A 21,583-nucleotide genomic window follows, 5' to 3' on the forward strand; every position below is an offset into this window, starting at 1 on the left:
ATTATCCATTTGTAGAAGCCATCCTCTCTTTAACTTCAGCTTTTTCACAGATGGCATCAAGTTACCATCCAAAATTTGCTGAAATTTTATTGAATCCATTTCTCCTTCTACTCGTGAGATGTTCCCTGTGCCACTGGCTGCAACACAACCCCAAAGCATGATTGATCCAACCCCATGCTTAACAGTTGGACAGAGGTTCTTTTCATTAAATTCTGTGCCCCTTCTTCTCCAAACGTACCTTTGCTCATTCCAGCCAAAAAGTTCAATTTTAACCTCATCAGTCCACAGAACTTGTTTCCAAAATGCATCAGGCTTGTCTATATGTTCATTTGCAAAGTTGAAACGATGATTTTTGTAGTGAGGACGTAGAAGAGGTTTTCTTCTGATGACTCTTCCATGAAGACCATATTTGTACAAGTATATCTTTATAGTGGAATAGTGTACCACAACTCCAGTGTCTGCCAGATCTTTCTGGAGGGATTGTGCAGTCAAACGTGGGGTTTGAATTGTTTTTCTCACAATCCTGCGAGCTGTTCTGTCTGATATTTTTCTTGGTCTTCCAGATCTTGCGTTAACTTTCACTGTTCCTGATGACTGCTATTTCTTAATTACATTCCGAACAGAGGATATTGACATCTGAAAACGCTTTGCTATCTTCTTATAGCCTTCTCCAGCTTTGTGAGCGTCAACTATTTTCAGTTTCAGTTTTCTAGACAACTGCTTAGAAGAACCCATGGTGCTGATTGTTGGGGCAAGGTCAGATGAGTCTGGGCATTTAAAACCTTTGAGATTGACATCACCTGGTCTTCCCAGACGATGATTGAGAACAATCCATGACACTGGCAGGTCTCAGCTTGGCAAAGGGGGCAGTGCATGCTATAAATTCTGCAGGGTGCCCAAACTTTTGCAGACGCCATTCTTTTGTTTTCTGTTATTTTGAAAGTGTAAATGATGGAAATAAAATCTAACTTTTGTTGACATATTATAAGAGTGTCTAATCTGTAATTTGATGCCTTTTGGAGATTTTTCCATCTTTCCTTGGCTTCTTTATGCACATTAATGCAAATTTTTAGCTGGGGTGCCCAAACTTTCGATCCCCACTGTATATTTAGTGTATCTTTCTGTCCTAATATACATAAGAGTTATAATCAATGTGTGTGTATATATATATATATATATATATATATATATGTATATATATTTATATATCTACACAGTGGGACAAAAAAGTATTTATTCAGCCACCAATTGTGCAAGTTCTCCCACTTAAAAAGATGAGAGAGGCCTGTAATTGGCATCATAGGTAGAACTCAACTATGAGAGACAAAATGAGAAAGAAAATCCAGAAAATCACATTGGCTGATTTGGAAAGAATTTATTTGCAAATTATGGTGGAAAATAAGTATTTGGTCACCTACAAACAAGCAAGATTTCTGGCTCTCACAGACCTGTACCTTCTTCTTTAAGAGGCCCCTCTGTCCTGCACTTATTACCTGTATCAATGGCACCTGTTTGAACTTGTTATCAGTATAAAAGACACCTGTCCACAACCTCAAACAGTCACACTCCAAACTCCACTATAATGAAGACCAAAGAGCTGTCGAAGGACACCAGAAACAAAACTGTAGACCTGCACCAGGCTGGGAAGACTGAATCTGCAATAGGCAAGTAGCTTGGTGTGAACAAATCAACTGTGGGAGCAATAATTAGAAAATGGAAGACATACAAGACCACTGATAATCTCCCTCGATCTGGGGCTCCACGCAAGATCTCACCCCATGGGGTCAAAATGATCACAAGAACGGTGAGCAAAAATCCCAGGACCACACGGGGGGACCTAGTGAATGACCTGCAGAGAGGCTACCATCAGTAACACACTACGCCGCCAGGGACTCTGATCCTGCACTGCCAGACGTGTTCCCTTGCTTAAGCCAGTACATGTCCGGGCCCACCTGAAGTTTGCTAGAGAGCATTTGGATGATCCAGAAGAGGATTGGGAGAATGTCATATGGTCAGATGAAACCAAAATAGAACTGTTTGGTAGAAACACAACTCATCGTGTTTGGAGGAGAGAGAATGCTGAGTTGCATCCAAAGAACACCATACCTACTGTGAAGCATGGGGATGGCAACATCATGCTTTGGGGCTGTTTCTCCGCAAAGGGACCAGGACGACTGATCCATGTACAGGACAGAATGAATGGGGCTATGTACCGTGAGATTTTGAGTGCAAACCTCCTTCCATCAGCAAGGGCATTGAAGATGAAACGTGGCTGGGTCTTCTAACATGACAATGATCTCAAACATACCGCCCGGGCAACGAAGGAGTGGCTTCGTAAGAAGCATTTCAAGGTCCTGGAGTGGCCTAGCCAGTCTCCAGATCTCAACCCCATAGAAAACCTTTGGAGGGAGTTGAAAGTCCATGTTGTCCAGTGTCAGGCCCAAAACATCACTGCTCTAGAGAAGATCTGCATGGAGGAATGGGCCAACATACCAGCAACAGTGTGTGCCAACCTTGTGAAGACTTACAGGAAACGTTTGACCTCTGTCATTGCCAACAAAGGATATATAACAAAGTATTGAGATGAACTTTTGATATTGATGAAATACTTATTTTCTACCATAAATTGCAAATAAATTCTTTCCAAATCAGCCAATGTGATTGTCTGGATTTTTTTTCTCATTTTGTCTCTCATAGTTGAGGTCTACCTACGATGCCAATTACAGGCCTCTCTCATCTTTTTAAGTGGGAGAACTTGCACAATTGGTGGCTGACTAAATACTTTTTTGTCCCACTGTGTGTGTGTGTATATATATATATATATATATATATATATACATACATATACACAACTCTTTTAGTTAAGATTTTACATTTACCCTCCAAGACAGTTAAGCAGTTGTCACAAAGTCCAATTTGTCAATTTGTTATAGTTAAATATTAATCTTTCCTTTTTAACAAATGAGTTACGGTACTTCAATTTCAAGGAAACTCAAAATAGTCAGGATTTATCTTAGAGTAACACTCTGTTTTAGAAATACCACCATTTCGCCACTAACTATAGATGTTGTCTGAGACAAAGTCACCAATCTAGAAAAGGCAATACCTACCGGGCTACCTCTTAGGCTAGTATATTCAAATTTTGCATGAATGCATTGTGTGCCAATAGATAAAAGGGAAAGTCATGCAGAAAGGAGGACATTCATTGACACAGATCATCTTCACAAGATAAGACCCATCCATCTGATTACACCATCCATCTGACCATCAATCTTACTGCATATCTAGTATACAACTCTAGCCTGTCCAGACACCATGTTGTGAGAGCTCAACTCCACCCATATATCAGCAGGCATCTTTTGATTTACCTGAGAATTGGAGGGTAACTATAATCTCTATTTTGGTAATTCGGCTTGGCCAAACTAATAGTTTTCGTCATTTTCTGGAAACCTAATTGCCTCCTTACGATAAAATAACACCCACCTTTTTATAGTTAGTTTTAGTAGTACTATTATTTCTATTTTGTTCTTGGGCCATATTGGCATACAGTTTTGCGCATTTTGATTCTTATTCCTTCTGTAGAGGACTAACTGCTGAAATTCTGTAAAACACAGACTATTGTCTGATAGATATTAATGGTTATTTTGTCTATGGTGAGAAATGAATTATTGATTTTATTCATCCTATATATAGCTATACATAAACTAGTGATACGGAAAATTTTGTAACGTTTATGCAAATTATCTTAGTGTCTATGTGCATCGCAATTAAGCTATTTCGTTATGTGTTTGTATGTGACTTATTGTAAATAAATAAAAATTTATTTCATAATCTGTAGTCCATATTTCCATCGATCTAATTTGTGTTTGTTAAAAAGGATTTTGGTTGGCTCTAAATTACTCAGAATTATTAATTAAGTCAGATAAATTATTTTATAAATTATTGCTACATACGTCGGCATTTTTAGCTGACTGAATTAATTGTCCAGGCGTTACCTGGCAGAACATATTATTTTTGGAGGTACTGCTGAATTAATTATTAATAATTCATAATTCATCAAAAGCACAACATATTGAAAGCCATTTTCTCCAGCTGCAGCTAGGTGGGAGGCCAGGGCTAGCTATCCAACAACACAGCTCAGCCACCCCTGCATATACTGTAATTAGATGAGAACAACTGCTATGTGAACAGGATCTCCTATGGATGGGTGGGTCAACAAGCTTTATTTTCTTCTGGTGCTAGTTCTTCTTTAACAGTGACAGAAGCATACTTTATGCTTTTTTTCACATTTTAGCTCTTGGATTTTCAAACACATATGTTGATAGCCAGTTACCTGATTGATTTCTAGATGATCAGGCTAAATTTTACAGTGCCTGAATGTGTTGGGCAACGCAAATAAACTCTGGCCAATTTGCCTACCTAAAAATTGTTTACTTCAAGGAATAGAGCCTGCTGATGGCTTTTAGTCCTAAATGAAGATGTGTATGAATGTATCCTCATCACAGGGCATGGTTCTGTGGGATGTTTATGTACAGGTGGAGGGCAAGAATGGGTTAAGAACTGATAAAAAGGGGCCGTTGGAGCCACCAAAGGTCATTGCCCAAATTTTACATACTTATGTGACAATGTTTAAATGCAATATCTCTTTTTCTACAAACCCCAAGGGTTGTGTAGTTCCCATCATGCGCTTGGGTCCAATAGCAGTAGCTTAATTCTCATTGCAGGAAATTAAAATAAATATCCCTTTTGTCATTTCGATTTTTCTGATTCAAGTCGTCTATTCCTTGTCTTTCTTTTTGGACACACTGCAAACCTCGCATCATAAAGTCATGTGCTGTGTACCTCTGGGTCATCAGTAGTATGCAGCACCTCTCACCTCCTACGGCAGGCACACCCCCTATGAATATGTTCTAGAGCACAAAACGCGTAAGAGGGGAGCTGCAGCGTCCTGACGTCAGGCCGCTGATGCCCAAGCTGGCTCGGCGGCCATATTTACCTTCAACTCATGAGCCCACTTAGAAAGGAGGTGAGAGGTGTTGCATACCACTGATAACCCAGAGGGAAGTCCATACCAGGATAGAGGTGTCCATAAGAGGATCCAGCTGGCCCACTGAGATGTCATTATTCTCAAATGAATGATGGAATTATGCATCTGGTGAGTGCGTAATTCTATTATGTCATCACCAGAAGATACACAGAGGATCACTTTATCTGAAGCTTCAGGTTTATTTATTTATACACTGATATATAGACTTTGTCACTTTTAGCACCATCTTCACCTTTTTTGGATATGCATTTGCACTGTTGTCACTTTATCTATTTACCTGTCTTTGGGAATGTACATTTGCACCATTGTCACTTTATGGATTTACCTGTGCTGTTTGATTCATCACTTACATTGTTAGTATCTGCACTTTATATATCAGGAAGATTTTTTTGGATAATATCATTAGTGATTGCATTATATTTATGATTCTAGCGCTGCACCTTAATAGATCTATGGGTACAACATAGATGGTCAGTTTTTTTCATTCAGCCAGCATGATGAACAAAAAAAATACTAACAGGTTCCTCAATCCATACAAACGAGGTGGAAGACAGAATCCTCCCTTCCTGGACATTCTATTCTGACAACAGGAACCACCAATGTCAGAATACACTGATCAGCAGCTGCAGCTGCTGATCAACAAGAGTTTTCCAGTGTGTCCCTTCGATAGAAGTTGATAGAACAATTGACTTCTTATGAACAGGGGCAGCCACCTACTGATCGAAATGTGCCCGATCCCTGCTGAACTGTCCATATTTAATTTAGTGTATAGCCAACTTTAGAAATGCACCCAACTCAGGAGTCCAGTTGTAGACCAAGAGCACAGCACTTTTGTGGATTGAGTGGTGTCACCCTTGCCCAGGTTTCTTTTGCTAAATTACTTAAACCTACCAACTTCTCCATCTTTACAACATAAAAACAAATAATTTTGTAGTCCAAAGATAAGAACTAGGAGAGCTAATTACTCTCCTTGAGATAACACATAAAGTGAGCACTAAACAAAGGACAGCCCTGAATTTCTCACATAAGCACAAGTATTTTTCTTTGCACTTATTAATCAAATATAAAAAAAAAACCTCAGTGCTTTAAAAGACCAAAATGTAGCATTTAAAAGAAGTTGATTGTGAGAGTTTAGGCCCTTTGCAGAAGGGGCAGACTCCATCAAGCGTATCTGCCTGTTCAGCAGGGGATCCCTCCACTAATCCCCGCTGAACAGGCGAATGACAGGTCAATGTCTGCTTTGCTATGCAGAGTGAAAACAGACATAGCCTATTTTCTATGGGGCAGTCGGATGGAAACAGACCACCTGTCCATTTCCATCCAACTATCATCCGATCAGATCTGCTGAGTGGATGGGGAACAGATCCACATCCGTCTGTTTTTAGCGTACAAGATCGGATCTGATGTCGGTGCGTGTCAACGGGCACTTGTACACTGGATAGTTCGATCGGGTCTGCCTGAAAAACTGACAGGCGGACCCGATCAGACTGTCGATGTGAAAGGGACCTTACACTTAAAAAAAAAATATTTGTATGGCTCCTTCCACTTATGTATTGTTTTTTTGTGATTTTAAACTTCAGCCTATGGATGTCTGTGTGAGCTTTTTACATTTGTTTTATCTGTATGTATTTTAAAACAATAACCAAGCAGCAAGCCAAAGATCTGTTTCCCTGCTTGCATTCTAAAGAAAAAGTTGTTGCAGTATTTATGATCATTTTTTGATTGTTTAGATTTTCCCCAGTGACTAAATTGTGGATGTAAAAATAAGTACTAGAAATAAAGCTAATCGTAGGGAAACTGATGAAAAAAAGCATCGTTTTTACCTGCATTTTTAATCTCCTTTTTTATATGTAACAGAAAATGTCCGTGGAGAGCAATGTGTGATCTATCTGTACTTCCTATCTTTGCAATATTAATCCATACACTCCCAGTGCGGTCTCTTGCCAGCTATTTTTCTTTAGCAACACAGTTATGATCCTCCATTCTTATCTTGCCGATGTTAACAAGTGCCAACTTCTTTAGCACTTTTACTGCTGCCTTTTAAACTTCTATTTGTTTGGATTTCTTCATCTGTTAACCCTCTACAGCTTTATTTTCCACCAAAACCAAAATACTATCCCTATTAGGGACATGAGCAGTAAGGAGTTGTCTATGAAATTCCCAGATGTGCCCGCCTGCTGCAGCCTTTATATTGCACAAAATATGGCAGCGGGGGCACCTGTTGCGGTGAAACCACATGGTGTGGAATGGGGGGATCCAGTTGATAACTGGTTCATTAGGTTCTATCCCTAACTGAATAATGAAATGTGGTGTAAATTGGATACATATTCATTAAAGCTGAAATTTGGGTAGATATAAAAGATACATAATTTTGAATCTCTGTAAATGTAATTTATTTCTGCTTTGATACATCATTAAGTGTATTTTTAAATGCAAGCAGTGTAAGTGGCTGAATTTGACCTGTTATCAACCCAATCCCTGTACAACAGAGCTGAAGTGTGAGAGGAAGAAGCAGTTTAAGGAGCAAGTCAGTTCATAACCTAACAAGAAGCTTGCTGATAGGAAGAGAAAGCAGAGTGATGAAGAGAGGAGCTCATCACAGTGCCCAGTACTGCCCAGTAACATGCTCTCCAGGACTCTCTGGGCATTCATTAGTGATTAATATCAGGATGGATCTTGCTTTCATAATATTACCAATCTTTTTTTTCTGTAAGCTAGATTTCTTTTGTTCATGCATTTATTCATTCACTTCCATTCATATCTCTGCCTTTTCTGATAGTTTTAAGGCCTTGAAATAATGGCTCTAAAGACTTAAAATGTTACTAAACCCACAACAGTAAAATCAATCTGTATATGCAGTAAATCATGCTTGTCATACTCACTGTGGAACCTAAGGGGTTAATCCTCTGCATTGTGTAAAAAGGATGTTTGATCCTGTTTTCTCCGATCCTTCCCTTCTTCTGCTGTCCCCAATCCATCTCCTGATAACACAGGGCCTTGGGGGCAAGCTGCATATGCTCAGTTTGGTGTGTATTGCTAGTTGTTGTTTTGTTGGGAGAGTGCATGTGATCAGCAAAGGGCAAATCAGCACTGTCCAGACTGAAGGTCAAGGGTCCTGCAGCCTCATAGACAATCTGGAGAAAATGAAAACTACCCCTGTAAGCTTTAAGCAGTGCTCTGCTGGACACTGATAGAAGTCACAAGACTGCTCTAACTGCTGATTAGAAAAGGTATTTATCAGTTTATATTTACAAATATAATTGCATTTCCATGTGCTGTGTACTGTGGGAGACCAGATATAGTGACAGCTGGGTCCTGGGTTTAGTAACACTTTAATTGGTCTGAGAAGTCAAAGATTCTAATTTTGAGCCCCGTTATAAAGGACCATGTAAACTGACTTTTTATTGTTTTATTGTTGGTAACCTTTATCTTTTGTTCATACAGTCCTTTTTGTTTGTTGAGTCATTCAAGAATTCAAGCTTCAGAGCAAACCAGTTCTCTTGCACTTCATCTGTTTATCATTTTTGTTGTCTAATGTAAGCAACCACACCAATTGTTTTTTAATGGAGTTGGAAATTACTTGTAGCAGTGATGGAAGAAACTACAACTGTCAAAATACTATATAATACATTGTAGAACATTATAATTTCTATCATCTAAGTTTAAGTTAGCAGCACGTTTACTGTACTCTGAGGTATACGTAGGGTAGATGCATATGTTATGCCCTTGTTTTGAATGCTGAATTTGTAATGTGTTAACTTAGTACATAAACAGTTTGTCAATGTGTTGGAATTCAAGTTCCAAAAATTACAAATATTAAACTTCCCACTGCAGAGACTAAAGGTTTATGTAGTTAACATTACATTATGCTTCTACAAAGGACATGTAACGTAATCAAATTATGATAAAGTGGATGTGTTTTTTTATTTTTGGAAAGAGTAGGAAGAAGTTTAAACTTCTTTCAAGTTTTTTTTTTTTTTTTATTGTTGAGGCAGTAATTGAATCTGAACTTCAAGAGCCACACTGAAATGTTTGAGTCTGAAATTAAGTATTATTATAAACATCAATTGGGTGTAGAAACCGGTGTGTTTTGGCCAGGCATCGCTCCCTTCATCAGGGACTATGGAGATGTGAGGACAGTTATTTTTAACCTGAAAATAGTACAGTTTCAAAATTATAGAGTAAAAAGTGGGACTTCCAACGGCGCATAAACTTCCTAAAAAAGAACATAACACTTTATAGGAAAAAGTGTGTGTATGTATGTATGTATGTGTGTGTGTGTATATATGTATATATATATATATAATATTTTTGTGCATATCTTATAAAAATCACAAAAGATCAGCACTGAAATATTGAGAATGAAGAAGATTCTCTAACAGTGAGGTAAGTATTCAGCAGGAGATGCGTCCCACCACATATTGCAAGATATTGCAAGGAGCTTCTTCAGGGGATCTGGGCACTGATGATAAACCACATGCAAGCAGTATGATACATTATATAATACTAGAATGCATAAGTACCATGAGGTAATATTGCAACCTAGTTTAATAACACAGTGTTCCCACTTTAGGAAAAGAAAATTGGCGAAAATAATACATTTTCTATATCAGCAGAGAAACAATCAGCAACTGGTTTTGCAGAACGCAAGAAGATTATAGTAACCCCTCAGTGCTCCGAAGCTGCCTAGATAACATCCAAATGCTAGATGGGGACACTAAAAATTTAATATTTACAAATTAACATAAGCATTAAAGTGTCACAGATCATTACTACAAGGATGCAGTGCCATCAATCGACCACTTTAAGTTTGTTTTGTAGTCTGTGTTCCTAGGTAGTGTTGCCCTCTCTATGGTCATTGCAAATCCAAAATGTGTTACCAAAACAAGGGGTAAGGATAAATATTCCAATAAAAACACTTGTTACAGTGGCAACTGTCAAAAATGAAAACTTCCCTCTATTTGGTGAGATATCTTCTTACCTCCTGTTGTATCTCCAGAACAAGAACCGAAGGAAATATTCCCAGCTGGGCACAGAAAAAAAAGACAGGGGTTTTAACTTATAATTTAATGTAATTATATATATATATATATATATATATATATACACACACACAATTTAGGAACAAAGCAACGCTTTCTGCAAAACCAAACTTATTTTTCTAGTGAACCCATGCTTCTAACTGCCATTCATACATACACTATATTGCCCCACATGCCCATTGGATTGCCAGACAGAGAAGCATGATTCATCACTCCAGAGAACATGTCTCCACTGCTCTAGAGTCCAGTGGCGGTGTGCTTTACACCACTGCATCCAAAACTTTGCATGGCACTTGGTGATGTAAGGCTTGGATGCAGCTGCTCGGCCATGGAAACCCATTCTTTGAAGCTCTCTATGCACTATTGTTCTGCTAATCTGAAGACCACATGAAGTTTGGAGGTCTTTAGCAATTGACTCTGCAGACAGTTGGTGACATCTGCACACTGTGCACTTCACAGGTGCTGACCCCACTCTGTCATTTTACATGGCCTACCACTTCATGGCAGAGTTGCTGCTTTTCCGAGTTGCTTCCACTTTGTTATAATACCACTAACAGTTGACTGTGGAATTTTTAGTAGCAAGGAAATTTCACGGATGGACTTATTGCACAGGTGGCAACCTATCACACTTGAATTCACTGAGCTCCTGGGAGTGACCTATTTTTTTCACAAATGTTTGTAGAAGCCGTCTACCTGCCTAGGTGCTTGATTTTATTTTATGAGCATCTCACCTCTTGTGATGCAATACAAACTTCAACTGTTTTGCTGTGGAAAATCTGTGCTTTCGATCAGCATGTTTTAATGGAAGAAGAAGGTATAACTAAATTACACTATTTAGACAGAAGTCTTAATTACTTTGCAGTTACTGACCAGAATTGATCACCAGCTGTCAATCAGGCAGCCATTTGGATCCCGACAATATTGTTGGGATCCTTCACAGCTTGGAGCAGCTCTGCCACATCAGGTGATAGCAGTTAGTAGTAGTAAGTGCACTCCTGTAACCTAAAGGATGGCCAAAAAGGTTTGGCCATACTTCTCTTTTAAGAACTCTTGAATAAAGGTCACATTTTATAAGGGTTCAAGATTTGGAATGTATATTGCTGCTATCAAAACAATGCTTTCCAGGTGGACAGGAATTTTTCTTTAAAAATTTTACAGTCATAGGGGCTGATGACCACTATTTCAGAGAAAATTGGTGCAAACATGGAGAAATTGCCCAAAGCAACCCGTATAGTTTTACCCTTTCAAGGAAACAAATAATAATTTGTAAAATTGTAATTTTTTTGTATTTTGCTTGACACTTGTAATTTTTGGCTATACCATATCTAAATCTTGATGTAATCATTAGAATAACAAACAAACTGAATATTATCTCTTCCAACCTTTCATGAAATAAAATCTTTACATAAACCTGTGTTTTGGGGTTTTTTTGCACTGCAGTGTTCATGATACAGAGATGAGCTTGTGCGCAAAAGCATTTCAGCTTCTACACATTTATTAGGGAGTTCAGCTTTGCCCGGAAGAATGAGGCAGAACAATCACATTACAGCTAAAATAAATGTTGCAGAGATGCTTGGCTTCCATGGCCATCTGCTTCACTGTAAATTAAATGAATCAACATTTCTTTTGCAATAAAACACGTCAAATAGAAACAAAAATAGTTTGATATGAAATCAAGTTCACTCGCAACAGGAAAGAACACAGTTTTATAGTCTATTTCATATTCTATTTTACTTAAGTTAATCTGACATTGTACTTTTTGTACCGCATTTTATACTATCACAGCTGAAAACAGATCCTCATTAAAATTAATCTGTTTCTTTATGACTGTGTATATTGCAAGGAACACAAACATTAAACAATCAAAATATGGTTGCTATTTCCCAATTAAAAGGTGCATTCTTTTCCCCTCAAGTCATTAATTCATACCTACCTTTGTGATTTGAGGCTGAGATTCTGTCTGACATCCATTCACACTGTCTTTCTTATTGCACTGATCTGAATTTCTTTGTCGATGAATATATGAACCTTTCTGAAAAAGTGATTAGGCAAAAATTTATTGAGGCAAATTTTATTCCACAAGCAATGTTTGGTTTGTAAACGTGTTTAAAAATTAAATGCAGCTCCAACAAAAATCCTTTATTCACCATCTCTTCTCATCAGTTTCCTTTTCAGTAAACTTACAGGCCTACCTGCTGTTTCCCACCTAAGGTGTATTTTTCTTTTGTTACATTATTAATGTTCTGGTACTGACATCTAGTGGTTGTTCAATGCCACTATAACTTGTTTATCCCTCTATTTGGTATCACTCTGTGTTCTCCCCTCCTATTTATTTATTACAGGTACTGTACTTATATAGTACCATCAATGTACGCAGCACTTTTACATGTATTGTTCACATCAGCCCTTAACCCTCAAGAAGCATACAATCTAAGGTCCCTAACTCACATTCATATACTAAGGCCAATTTTAGATAGGAGCCATTTAACCTATCATGCCTTTAGAGTGTGGGAGGAAACCCATGCAAGCACAGGGAGGACATGCAAACTCCAGGCAGGTAGTGCCCTGATTGGGATTTGAACCACTGACCCTAGTGCTGCCAGGCAGACGTGCTAGCCACTTAGCCACTATGATGCCTAATTAGTGTTACTTAGTTTAGTTCTATCTGGATCCTCTCTACTTCTTCCATGTTCCCCTAGTCAGCCTTAGTTGTCACAGCGACAAGGTTTAAAATGTAATTTGCGGAGATTTACTAAAACTGGAGCGTACAAAATCTGGTGCAGCTCTGCATAGAAACTAATCCGTTTCTAGGTATTATTGTCAAAGTTTAATTGAACAAGCTTACATTAGAAGCTGATTGGCTACTATGCACAGCTGCACCAGATTTTTAGTGCTCCAATTTTAGTATATCTCCCCTATTGTCTTCTTATTTTTCAAAAGACTGGGAAAACATCCTCTGCAGTGTATGTATCTGAAGTAAAATTGTGTTGGATTCAACTTCTGTCTTGTTGAAGAGTTAAGCTGACCGTGAATGGTACCAAATCAGTAAATGGCCATACTATCTGCACAGACTGGGTCTAAGGAGGTTTGGCATTGGATAAAATGGCATTTTAAACAGAACACTACCTCCAAAGATATCCTAACTTTGATGTGCTCGAGGAGTTTGTTTGGTTCGGTGATCCTGAGAGCTATAGCAAAGGTTGCATAACAGTTGGGCCACCCAACAAGGAAGGTTTGGGATGATGACCCTGAAACCTTGACACAGTGGTCTTACAGTAAAGGTTGGGGGTTGAGTAAACAATCCTATCCTGAGAAAAAATATAAATGCTGTGTGGCCTAAGATTAACCATTTAAGAACTGCTCTATAGCAGATATACTGGTACAGAGCAGCCATGCTGTCCAAAATCATGTATATATATGTGATTTTGCATTTCTGAGTTGGGAGCACACACCGTCCTGCTCATGTTGGCATTGGCTTCCGGAGATGTCAATCACCGGGTCCATGTCAGCGATTCATGGCTGGGACTCGGTGATCAACAGAGATGCTGACAGGGGAGAGATCTGTGTGCAAACAACACAGGTCTCTCTCCTGTCAGCAGGGACATGCTAAAGCAGAGAGATAGAAAGCAGCACGTCCTCCAGTAAAATAGCACACAGTATTCACAAAACAGCACACCATTAACCCTTTGATCGCCCTAGATGTTAACCCCTTCCTGCCCAGTGTCATTAATACAGTGCTCAGTGCTTTTCATTAGCACTGATCACTGTATTAGTGTCACTGGAGATGTCAGTGGCAGTTCATCAGTTCCTACTCAGTGTCAATTAGTGTCAGAATGCCTGCTGCAGTTCTGCTATAAGTCGCTGATCGCCGCCTTTACTAGTATAAAAATAAATTATATAAAAATTTTAGTATATAAACCGCCATTTGTAGATGCTATAACTTTTACGTAATCCAAATAATATACACATATTGGGATTTTGTTTTTACCAAAGACATACCAGAATACATTTTGGCCTAAATTTATGAAGACATTTTATTTTTTTTTATTTTTTTATTGATTATGTTTTATAGCAAAAAGTCTAAAATTTTATGTTTTTTTGTTTACAGCGCAAAAAAATTAAAAATGCAGAGGTGGTCAAACACCGCCAAAAGAAAGCTCTATTTGTGGGAAACAAAATTACATAAATTTAATTTATGTACAGCATTGGATGACCACTCAATTGTCAGTTAAAGTAACGCAGTGTCATATCACAAAAAATGGCCTGGTCATGAAGGGGGGGGGGGGGGTATATCTTCTGGAGGGCAAGTGGTTAAAGTATATTGGAACCCTAACAATGAACTCATTTTTATTTTCCCTCTTTTGGTCTGTTATTATTGAAAGTGCTCTGCTATACCTTTTCATGCAAAAATTACCTTTTGATTATGTCAAACCCAGAACTGTCTAGTGTGCTTGTCCTGTGTTATCGCCAGGAGACTTATTGATCCGTCCACTTGTTATCTTGGATTACAGAACATCTAGCCCCAATGCTGTGGAAATGTGGGAAGCAGGAGGGATTTAGTGGTTTAGCAAAAGACAACTGGGCAGGGCTGACCTCATTCACTTCATACAAATGCTGTGTTTTTAGTCCACAATAAATTAGGAAATGAGTACATCTATGTGATATCAACTGGTGTTTTTCTGTACTGGAAGGGTCTTTAGAGGGATAGTACACGGAGAAATGTGCATGTATTGCAGTGATCTATTACAATATTTTCTTACTTTGCCTTGACATACAGTTTGATGCCCTTCATGTACTACAGGGCTGTGGGGAAATTGCAGAGTAATCTGTCTTCTCAGTTCCTGTCTGGCCAAGGCTGGAGCAGTATTTACAACATGCAGTCTTCTGAGATGTATAGAATAAAAGCCATGTATATCTATAGTTCAGTACATTATTTGTTATGCCTAAGCCTGATACATGCACAACATTTTATAAGAAGTCAATGGTTTCTCACAATAGTAGTGCTTCTCTCCAGGGTTTTTTCTCAGAGAATAGATGCAGGTACTCCCCCCCCCCCCTTCCAAATTAACCCCCACTAACGTCCGAGTACCACCCCTCGGTTCCACTCGCTATCTACCTTCCAGTACCACCCTTTTAAAGAATACAGATCCAAGTATCCTTTTATGGTGCTAAGAAAAATTTGAATGGAATTTGTTAATGATAACAAGAAAAGCAGTAAAATAGATCCTCTGCAGCCAGCAACAATAGACCCTACCCCCCAGCAACAATAGATGCCCCCAGCAATAATAGATCCACCCCAGCAACAACAGACCCCTGCCAGGAAGGTAGGTCTCACAGCAGCCAGCATCAATAGACCCTCGGACAGTCAGCAACAATAAACCCCTCCTTCGACAGTAAATCCATCCCAGTAACAATTGACCCCCCAGCAGCAATGGATTCCCCACTAGCAACAATAGTCCTCCCTGCAACAATAGATTCCCCTTCCCCAGTGATAATAAATCCTCCAACAAGTCCCAGCACCTCTTGCTATTTAATACATTCAGTGCTGTAGTTGCCAGAACTGCATTCCCCCACATTCCTGATAGAAAAAAGTCTTGCGTTTCTCTTTTTGGGAAGGCTGGGTAGCAAGAAAATATTTTGGTCTGCTTCTAGGTCTGTACCTGTATTGAGAAGATTGATGAACAAGGCATTTTTAAGAACATTTTATATTTTTAGAACAAAACAAAATCAATATACAATGTAAAAATATTTAGTAAAGGTAAAAAAATAATGTAGTGCATGGTCAATTTAATTTTCATTCGACATGTAAGTGATTCCATCAGATAATAATCAGTAACATTTATCAATTTTTCCCTGTTTCCGTATTAGTGGCACCAAGCTAGCAACGTGTTCAGGTGACACAACTGTTCGGATATGGGACTTTGCTAAGTCAGAGTGTATCCTGACATTGGAAGGGCATACACATGCAGTGTGGGGCTGCTCCTGGCATACATGTGGCGACTTCCTAGCTTCCTGTTCCTTGGATAACAACAGCAAGATATGGGATCTTAACAGGTATGTTATACTTTTCTGTTGTACATTATTCATTGTTTTATTATTGTATGGATAGTCTTCCATTTAAAGAGGCATTGACTGCCACAAGCTAGCAAAAGATGAAAACATTTTGTTATGGGTTACTGATGGAATGTGCAGCACAGCAGGTGCTCATTGGGAGTCACTGACACTTCCACAACAACACCCATCATTAGAACAGAGCATATCTGTACTTAAAAAGAATACGTTTCCCATGAATTTATTAAAAGCTGGCTGAATTTTTAATAAAACACAACTTTTTACAGAGAAACTTTCAAATGTAGATTAGAATGTGTTGGCTTATTGAATGTTTAGCTACTTGATAGAAAACTTTTTTTCATTGAACTACAAAGGTGACTTTTTTTCTTGCCACTGCGCTTTGATATTTATTTTTTATTTCTTTCCATATCCTATTAAACAGGATCCTAATTGTACTATTTTTAGAGGTCGTTTGTCTAGGATCACTTTTTCAAGCCACTTTCTGCCTACATATATTCAGTAAACAAGCAGACATTTGCCAGCTTGATTAGGACCAACACTGAAACACTGCTGAAAACATATTTTATGTAACTGTCTCAGTCTGCGTTTCATTTGTGAAGCTCCATATGTTTTTCTAACTCAGAACAACGGATGGTTGTTGTTTTATTCAATGTGTTACAAAAAAAGGATTTATTTGTACCTTTTTATTTCAGTTTTTTTATGTTAATAGCTTTGTTTTGAATGTAATTGTCTACTACATCTCCACTATTACTTGTTCACTGTATTGTGTCATAAAGCATGTTTCTGGCTGAAAATGACAAGGGTATTTAAAGAGACCATGTCACCAACTTAAAAAAAAATAACAGGTAAAAGCATAAAATAATAAAATATTCTAAATGTTTAGTTACACATTTTTTCCTTTCCATAAATGATTTTGTATTCCCTTGCAGCGAGCCTTTTGAACTTGCTAGCAAACTTGACTTCCTCAGGAAGAGTCAAATTTCTAGCACAGCCACGGTTCCCATTCCCTCCAGCAATGTAATAGTCTCCTCCTTTTTTGGGGTATCCAATTACCATCTGTGCTGACATGGCTTCTCTGCACATTTGCTCACCTTCCTACCTTTTTATGTGACAGTTCTGGGTCTACTGGGCTGCTGACATCATTTTGAAGATGGTGGCACCCAGCAGCAGTCTTAGGGCTTTTCGATCTCTACACAGGTAAACAACATGCATAAAATACTTAAATATGCATATAACCTTATGGGACGATTATTATTAAAATGAATGGTCTGGCAACAGGGCCATATTAATGTGTGTATGCACCTGGAAACATTCCCAGCTGGTCTTTGGCAAGACCTGGACACTGGGTTGGAGATTTCTTCCCTCCCAAAGCACTTTGAAATCTCCCAAATTTGGAGCCCAATCTGGAAATACCAAAATCTAGAGGAAGCTGTAAAAACAGTCTTCTCCACACAATCGATACTCCAGAGTCCCACACTTTGTATGCTTGTAAACCCTGTGTCTTTTCTACAACCATTTTCACAGTGGCAAGGCCTCGCACTGTCACAGTAGGTAATATTATGAAGTCTACATGAATATAGACAGACTTGTTCAAGGTCACACATCTCTCAATGCCTCTGCTTTTACAGTTATTGAAAGGAATTTTTTATTGGCCTGTTATTCCTTTATAAGTCTGATACTGTCACTACAAGCCATGGTTACAGGACAGTACCACGGCCTCTTAGTTTAATTGGTCATAATATGCCCGATTTGAAATCCCAATGGCCCTTTTCCTCTCTTGAGGATGACACATCTGCTGCCTCAATCATAAGTAGCAAGTCTGTGTCATGCTTTCTGACAGCAAAGGTTAAAATGGCTCAAATCCACAATGACCTTTTTCTCTTCCTGCCTCCTTCTCAGTAAGACGTTCAGAAGAGAGCTTGTAAGTGTCATCCATCAAATGCAAGATTGTGGGAAAACATAATAAAACTTTAAAATACCAAAGGTGCGTAGCAGCATATCACAGCCATACCAGCAACTGTCTCTCTTCCAACAGGCTGTGATAAACAGTAAATAAGAAATAGCCACTAAATAAATGCCTTAGCGAGTGTAATCTCTCTCCTCAGTAGCTGAAAAGAATGTCGTATTTCATCAAGCAGCTCATTTCATGGTATGATAACGTGCAGAGTTCCCTTACAACAAATATACCATTTCTTGGCAGGGCTGCTCCATAATGCATTAGTGACAAAGTTTAAATCTGCTGAAAGGGAAACAGGTTACCCTCAGAGATCAGTAGTGTGAGTTTATACAGTACATCTATATAGCTATATACACTGCTGTTGTATGAGAACACAGAAAGTTATTCTGTTTTGTACAATAGGGTTATGTCATGCAGAGCATTGCTTCTGATGAGCAACTGCAAAGTTTTGTATGTATTGCATGGTTTATGTGGGTAATCTCCAGATAGGCTAACCTTGTAAATTATAATAAACTAGTAAATGTGTGCTTTTTTGTGAATACTTTATTCTAGGTCCAACAATCAGGTCAAACAGAGATCCACATGGACAGTGGGGAGAAAAAAGTTCATATTGGCAGTTGATTTTGGATGTCAAGAAGGAGATATAATGACAACTGATTGCAGGACAGGCAGGTACAGAGGAGGCAGAATGAAACTGACCATGGCAGAGACTGTAAGGGAGAGAAGAGTGGCAGCTCACCATGGAATATCAGGAGGTAGAGCAGGTTCCCAGCATGGGTGAAGGGAGGGGCAGAGGGTCATCGACAAGGGTTTAGCAGAGGCAGAGTGGGAGATAATTGTTTACTAGCAGTGGAGGGCATCAGTAGAAAATATTCTACTGGAAGAAGATGCAGAGTGGGAGCTCAGCATCAACTGAGGCTAAGGAGGGATGGGTAGAGAGGGCACAGATTGTGTATAGGAGGAAGGGTTAGAAAGGAGGTAGATTGGCAGCAGATTGTAGAACAGGTAAAGAGAGGACAATTTGGGAAATGAATATGGCCAGAAGGGGCAAGGTTATCTATAATGACGTCTCACACATTTTTATAGGGCACATGTGTGGATAGCTTAGGAAGACCTGCAAGAGAAGCTTCTGTGGGCAGGGTGAGAAGAGTTGTGTCAGAGTGCATTTTGAAAAGTCTGTAGAAAGGTGTTCTATAGGGATGCAGAGAACGATAAGTGATTTGGACAATGTTTGCAAACAGATTAGGGGAAGCTGCAATTAAGACGTTTGTAGCTTTTGTAGCAGTATAGACATTGGTAGGGGAACTTTCAGGTTTGCATGCAAAAGAAGGTAGGTTTGAGATGTGGCACAATTGCTTTCATGCTAAATTACTCTTGGTGGCACAATTATCAACACAACAGTGAAAATAGAAGTTACAGCCTCTGGAGCATATAAGAAAAAAGATGTTAGCTGCTGGTCATGGCTGATACTTGAGTTCTTTCTGCAGCTGGTCAGGGAGAATAATCCACTTTTGGGCTCCACTTAGCATGGGAGAAGAATTCTCCTATAAAAATTAAAAAATTGTAGGTTATCCTTTATAATGTTTTTATAGGATGGTATGGCAAAAGATTGCTTCCACATCCCATGAGCTTGGAGGGGTGCCTATTGTTTTGTTTTTTTTCACAATCCAGACTCTGTGGTCCATAGAAGTTGGCACTGAACATAGGATAATGATTATATTATACTAAACTGTTTAGAAATTAAGCCTCCGGTACATATTAAATCATAATCCTTACCCAGAGATCATGCACTCTAGAATATACATAAACCAAAGTTTTTTTTAGACGGGTAAACTGACGGTTTCTTTTTTCATCTCTATTTTGAGGTACCTTTGTTATTCAACAGAACTCCCCCACTCAAAGTGTTCATACTATTTAAGATCTTATTAGGATATTAAAGCAGATCCAAACTGTCAAATGGACCCAGTGTTTTGTCTCAGGATGTGTTGTCTAGGATTGCATGTGACACATTCTTTACTTATCCATTAGCTGCTTCTATGCGTTCAAAGCAAACAATGCAGGATTACATAATCTACATTCTTGCATTTCTTTCTTACCTGAGACAGCCTTCACCTGTAAACAACAGTAATTTGCCAGCATCTTGCTGCCCATGTTTAAAGCATCTGTTTCACACACACCACCAGTGCTTGTGATAGCGGACACTATCTGATGTCTGCTTACTTGACCCAAGCTTATATTTACTCTGTGGATTACCATGTATGACCTGGCTCTCTCTGACCCAACTCTCTCCACTATGATTTTGCACCATTTGGGACTCTGGTCTACTCGTACGTGATCTGGCTCTTCTACACTATGATTCTGCCTGACCCTCTTGTGTTATCAGACTCTGTTACTTTTGGCCTGCTCTGACCTGCTCCATCCTTCCACCAGTCCATGCTGCCCTGCTGACATCTGTAGTGGTGCACCGCAAGTACCAACCAGCCTGCTTTACCTACAGTCCTGCTCATGGTATGTGCTATCTGTTATTGAACTGTCTGCATATGTAGCACTTCTGAACTGTTTTTCTGTATTCTATACATCTGACTTGACATTATTATGAGCCATAAAATTAAAGGGGAAGGCAAACTAAGGAATGCTGCACAAGATCAGATGCTTGTTCAAGAACTTGGCTGTTTACACCTGCAAGTTCAGGAACTGGCAACCCAGCTTACTACATTCTCCCTCTCTTACTACAACTGCCAATACTTTGCCACCTAAATCAAAGATTCCTTTGCCTGATTGTTTTTATGGTGACTGTAGAGGGTTCTGTAACTTTAAAAACAGCTGCCAATGATATTTCAAGTTAGAGCAATCCTCATACTGCTCTGAAACACAGAGAATGCAAATCACAATTTCTTTACTGTGACCCCCCCCCCCCCCCCCCCAAGGCCTTGGGCATTTAGTCTGGAACCAAACCATCTGGCCCTGCTAACAGAAAGTGACTTCTTTGAAGCTGTGGGCTTGCTATATGATAACCCAGATTGTGCTCATGTTGCTGCTGAAACGGCCTTGTGTAGCTTACAGCAAGGGACCGACTATTCTGAAAAATATTGTTCAGCGTTTTTCAGGTGGGCCCTGGAATATGGATGAAAGATGCAGCGCTCTGTAGCCAATTCAGAATTGTCCTATCAAGGACGATTAAAGATGCTTTGGTTAACCACCCCTACCCAGCTTCAGGAGAATGCCATGAAATTGGCCATCAGAATTGACTGCCTTCAGTGGGAGAGGAGACTGAAACTTGGCACAGCTGAAACAAAATCTGTGCCTTCCTTGACACTCAGTTCCTCCCCCTACAGTGTCATGTCTGAGGAGGAACCTATACGGCTAGGTTCCACTCGTTTATCCACTCAGGAATGCACATGCCATCGTGACTTGTGACTTTTGATCGTGGCCTCAAGGGTCATATTCTTTGCTAATGTCCCACAT

At 39.1% G+C, this 21,583-nt stretch overlaps 1 protein-coding gene across 1 annotated transcript in view; it reads left to right on the forward strand.

Moving 5' to 3' along the window:
• SPAG16 (sperm associated antigen 16) overlaps positions 1-21,583 on the forward strand; it is a 1,274,471-nt gene that overhangs the window by 678,862 nt on the left and 574,026 nt on the right. The window contains exon 12 of the mRNA XM_089672306.1: positions 15,958-16,143. Within this exon, the coding sequence (XP_089528432.1) occupies positions 15,958-16,143 (186 nt within the window). The remainder of the gene's footprint in view (positions 1-15,957; positions 16,144-21,583) is intronic.

The sequence above is a fragment of the Staurois parvus genome, unplaced genomic scaffold, assembly GCF_062004578.1.
Source record: "Staurois parvus isolate SC_StPar_1 unplaced genomic scaffold, SC_StPar_1.0 ptg000011l, whole genome shotgun sequence".
Taxonomy (NCBI): domain Eukaryota; kingdom Metazoa; phylum Chordata; class Amphibia; order Anura; family Ranidae; genus Staurois; species Staurois parvus.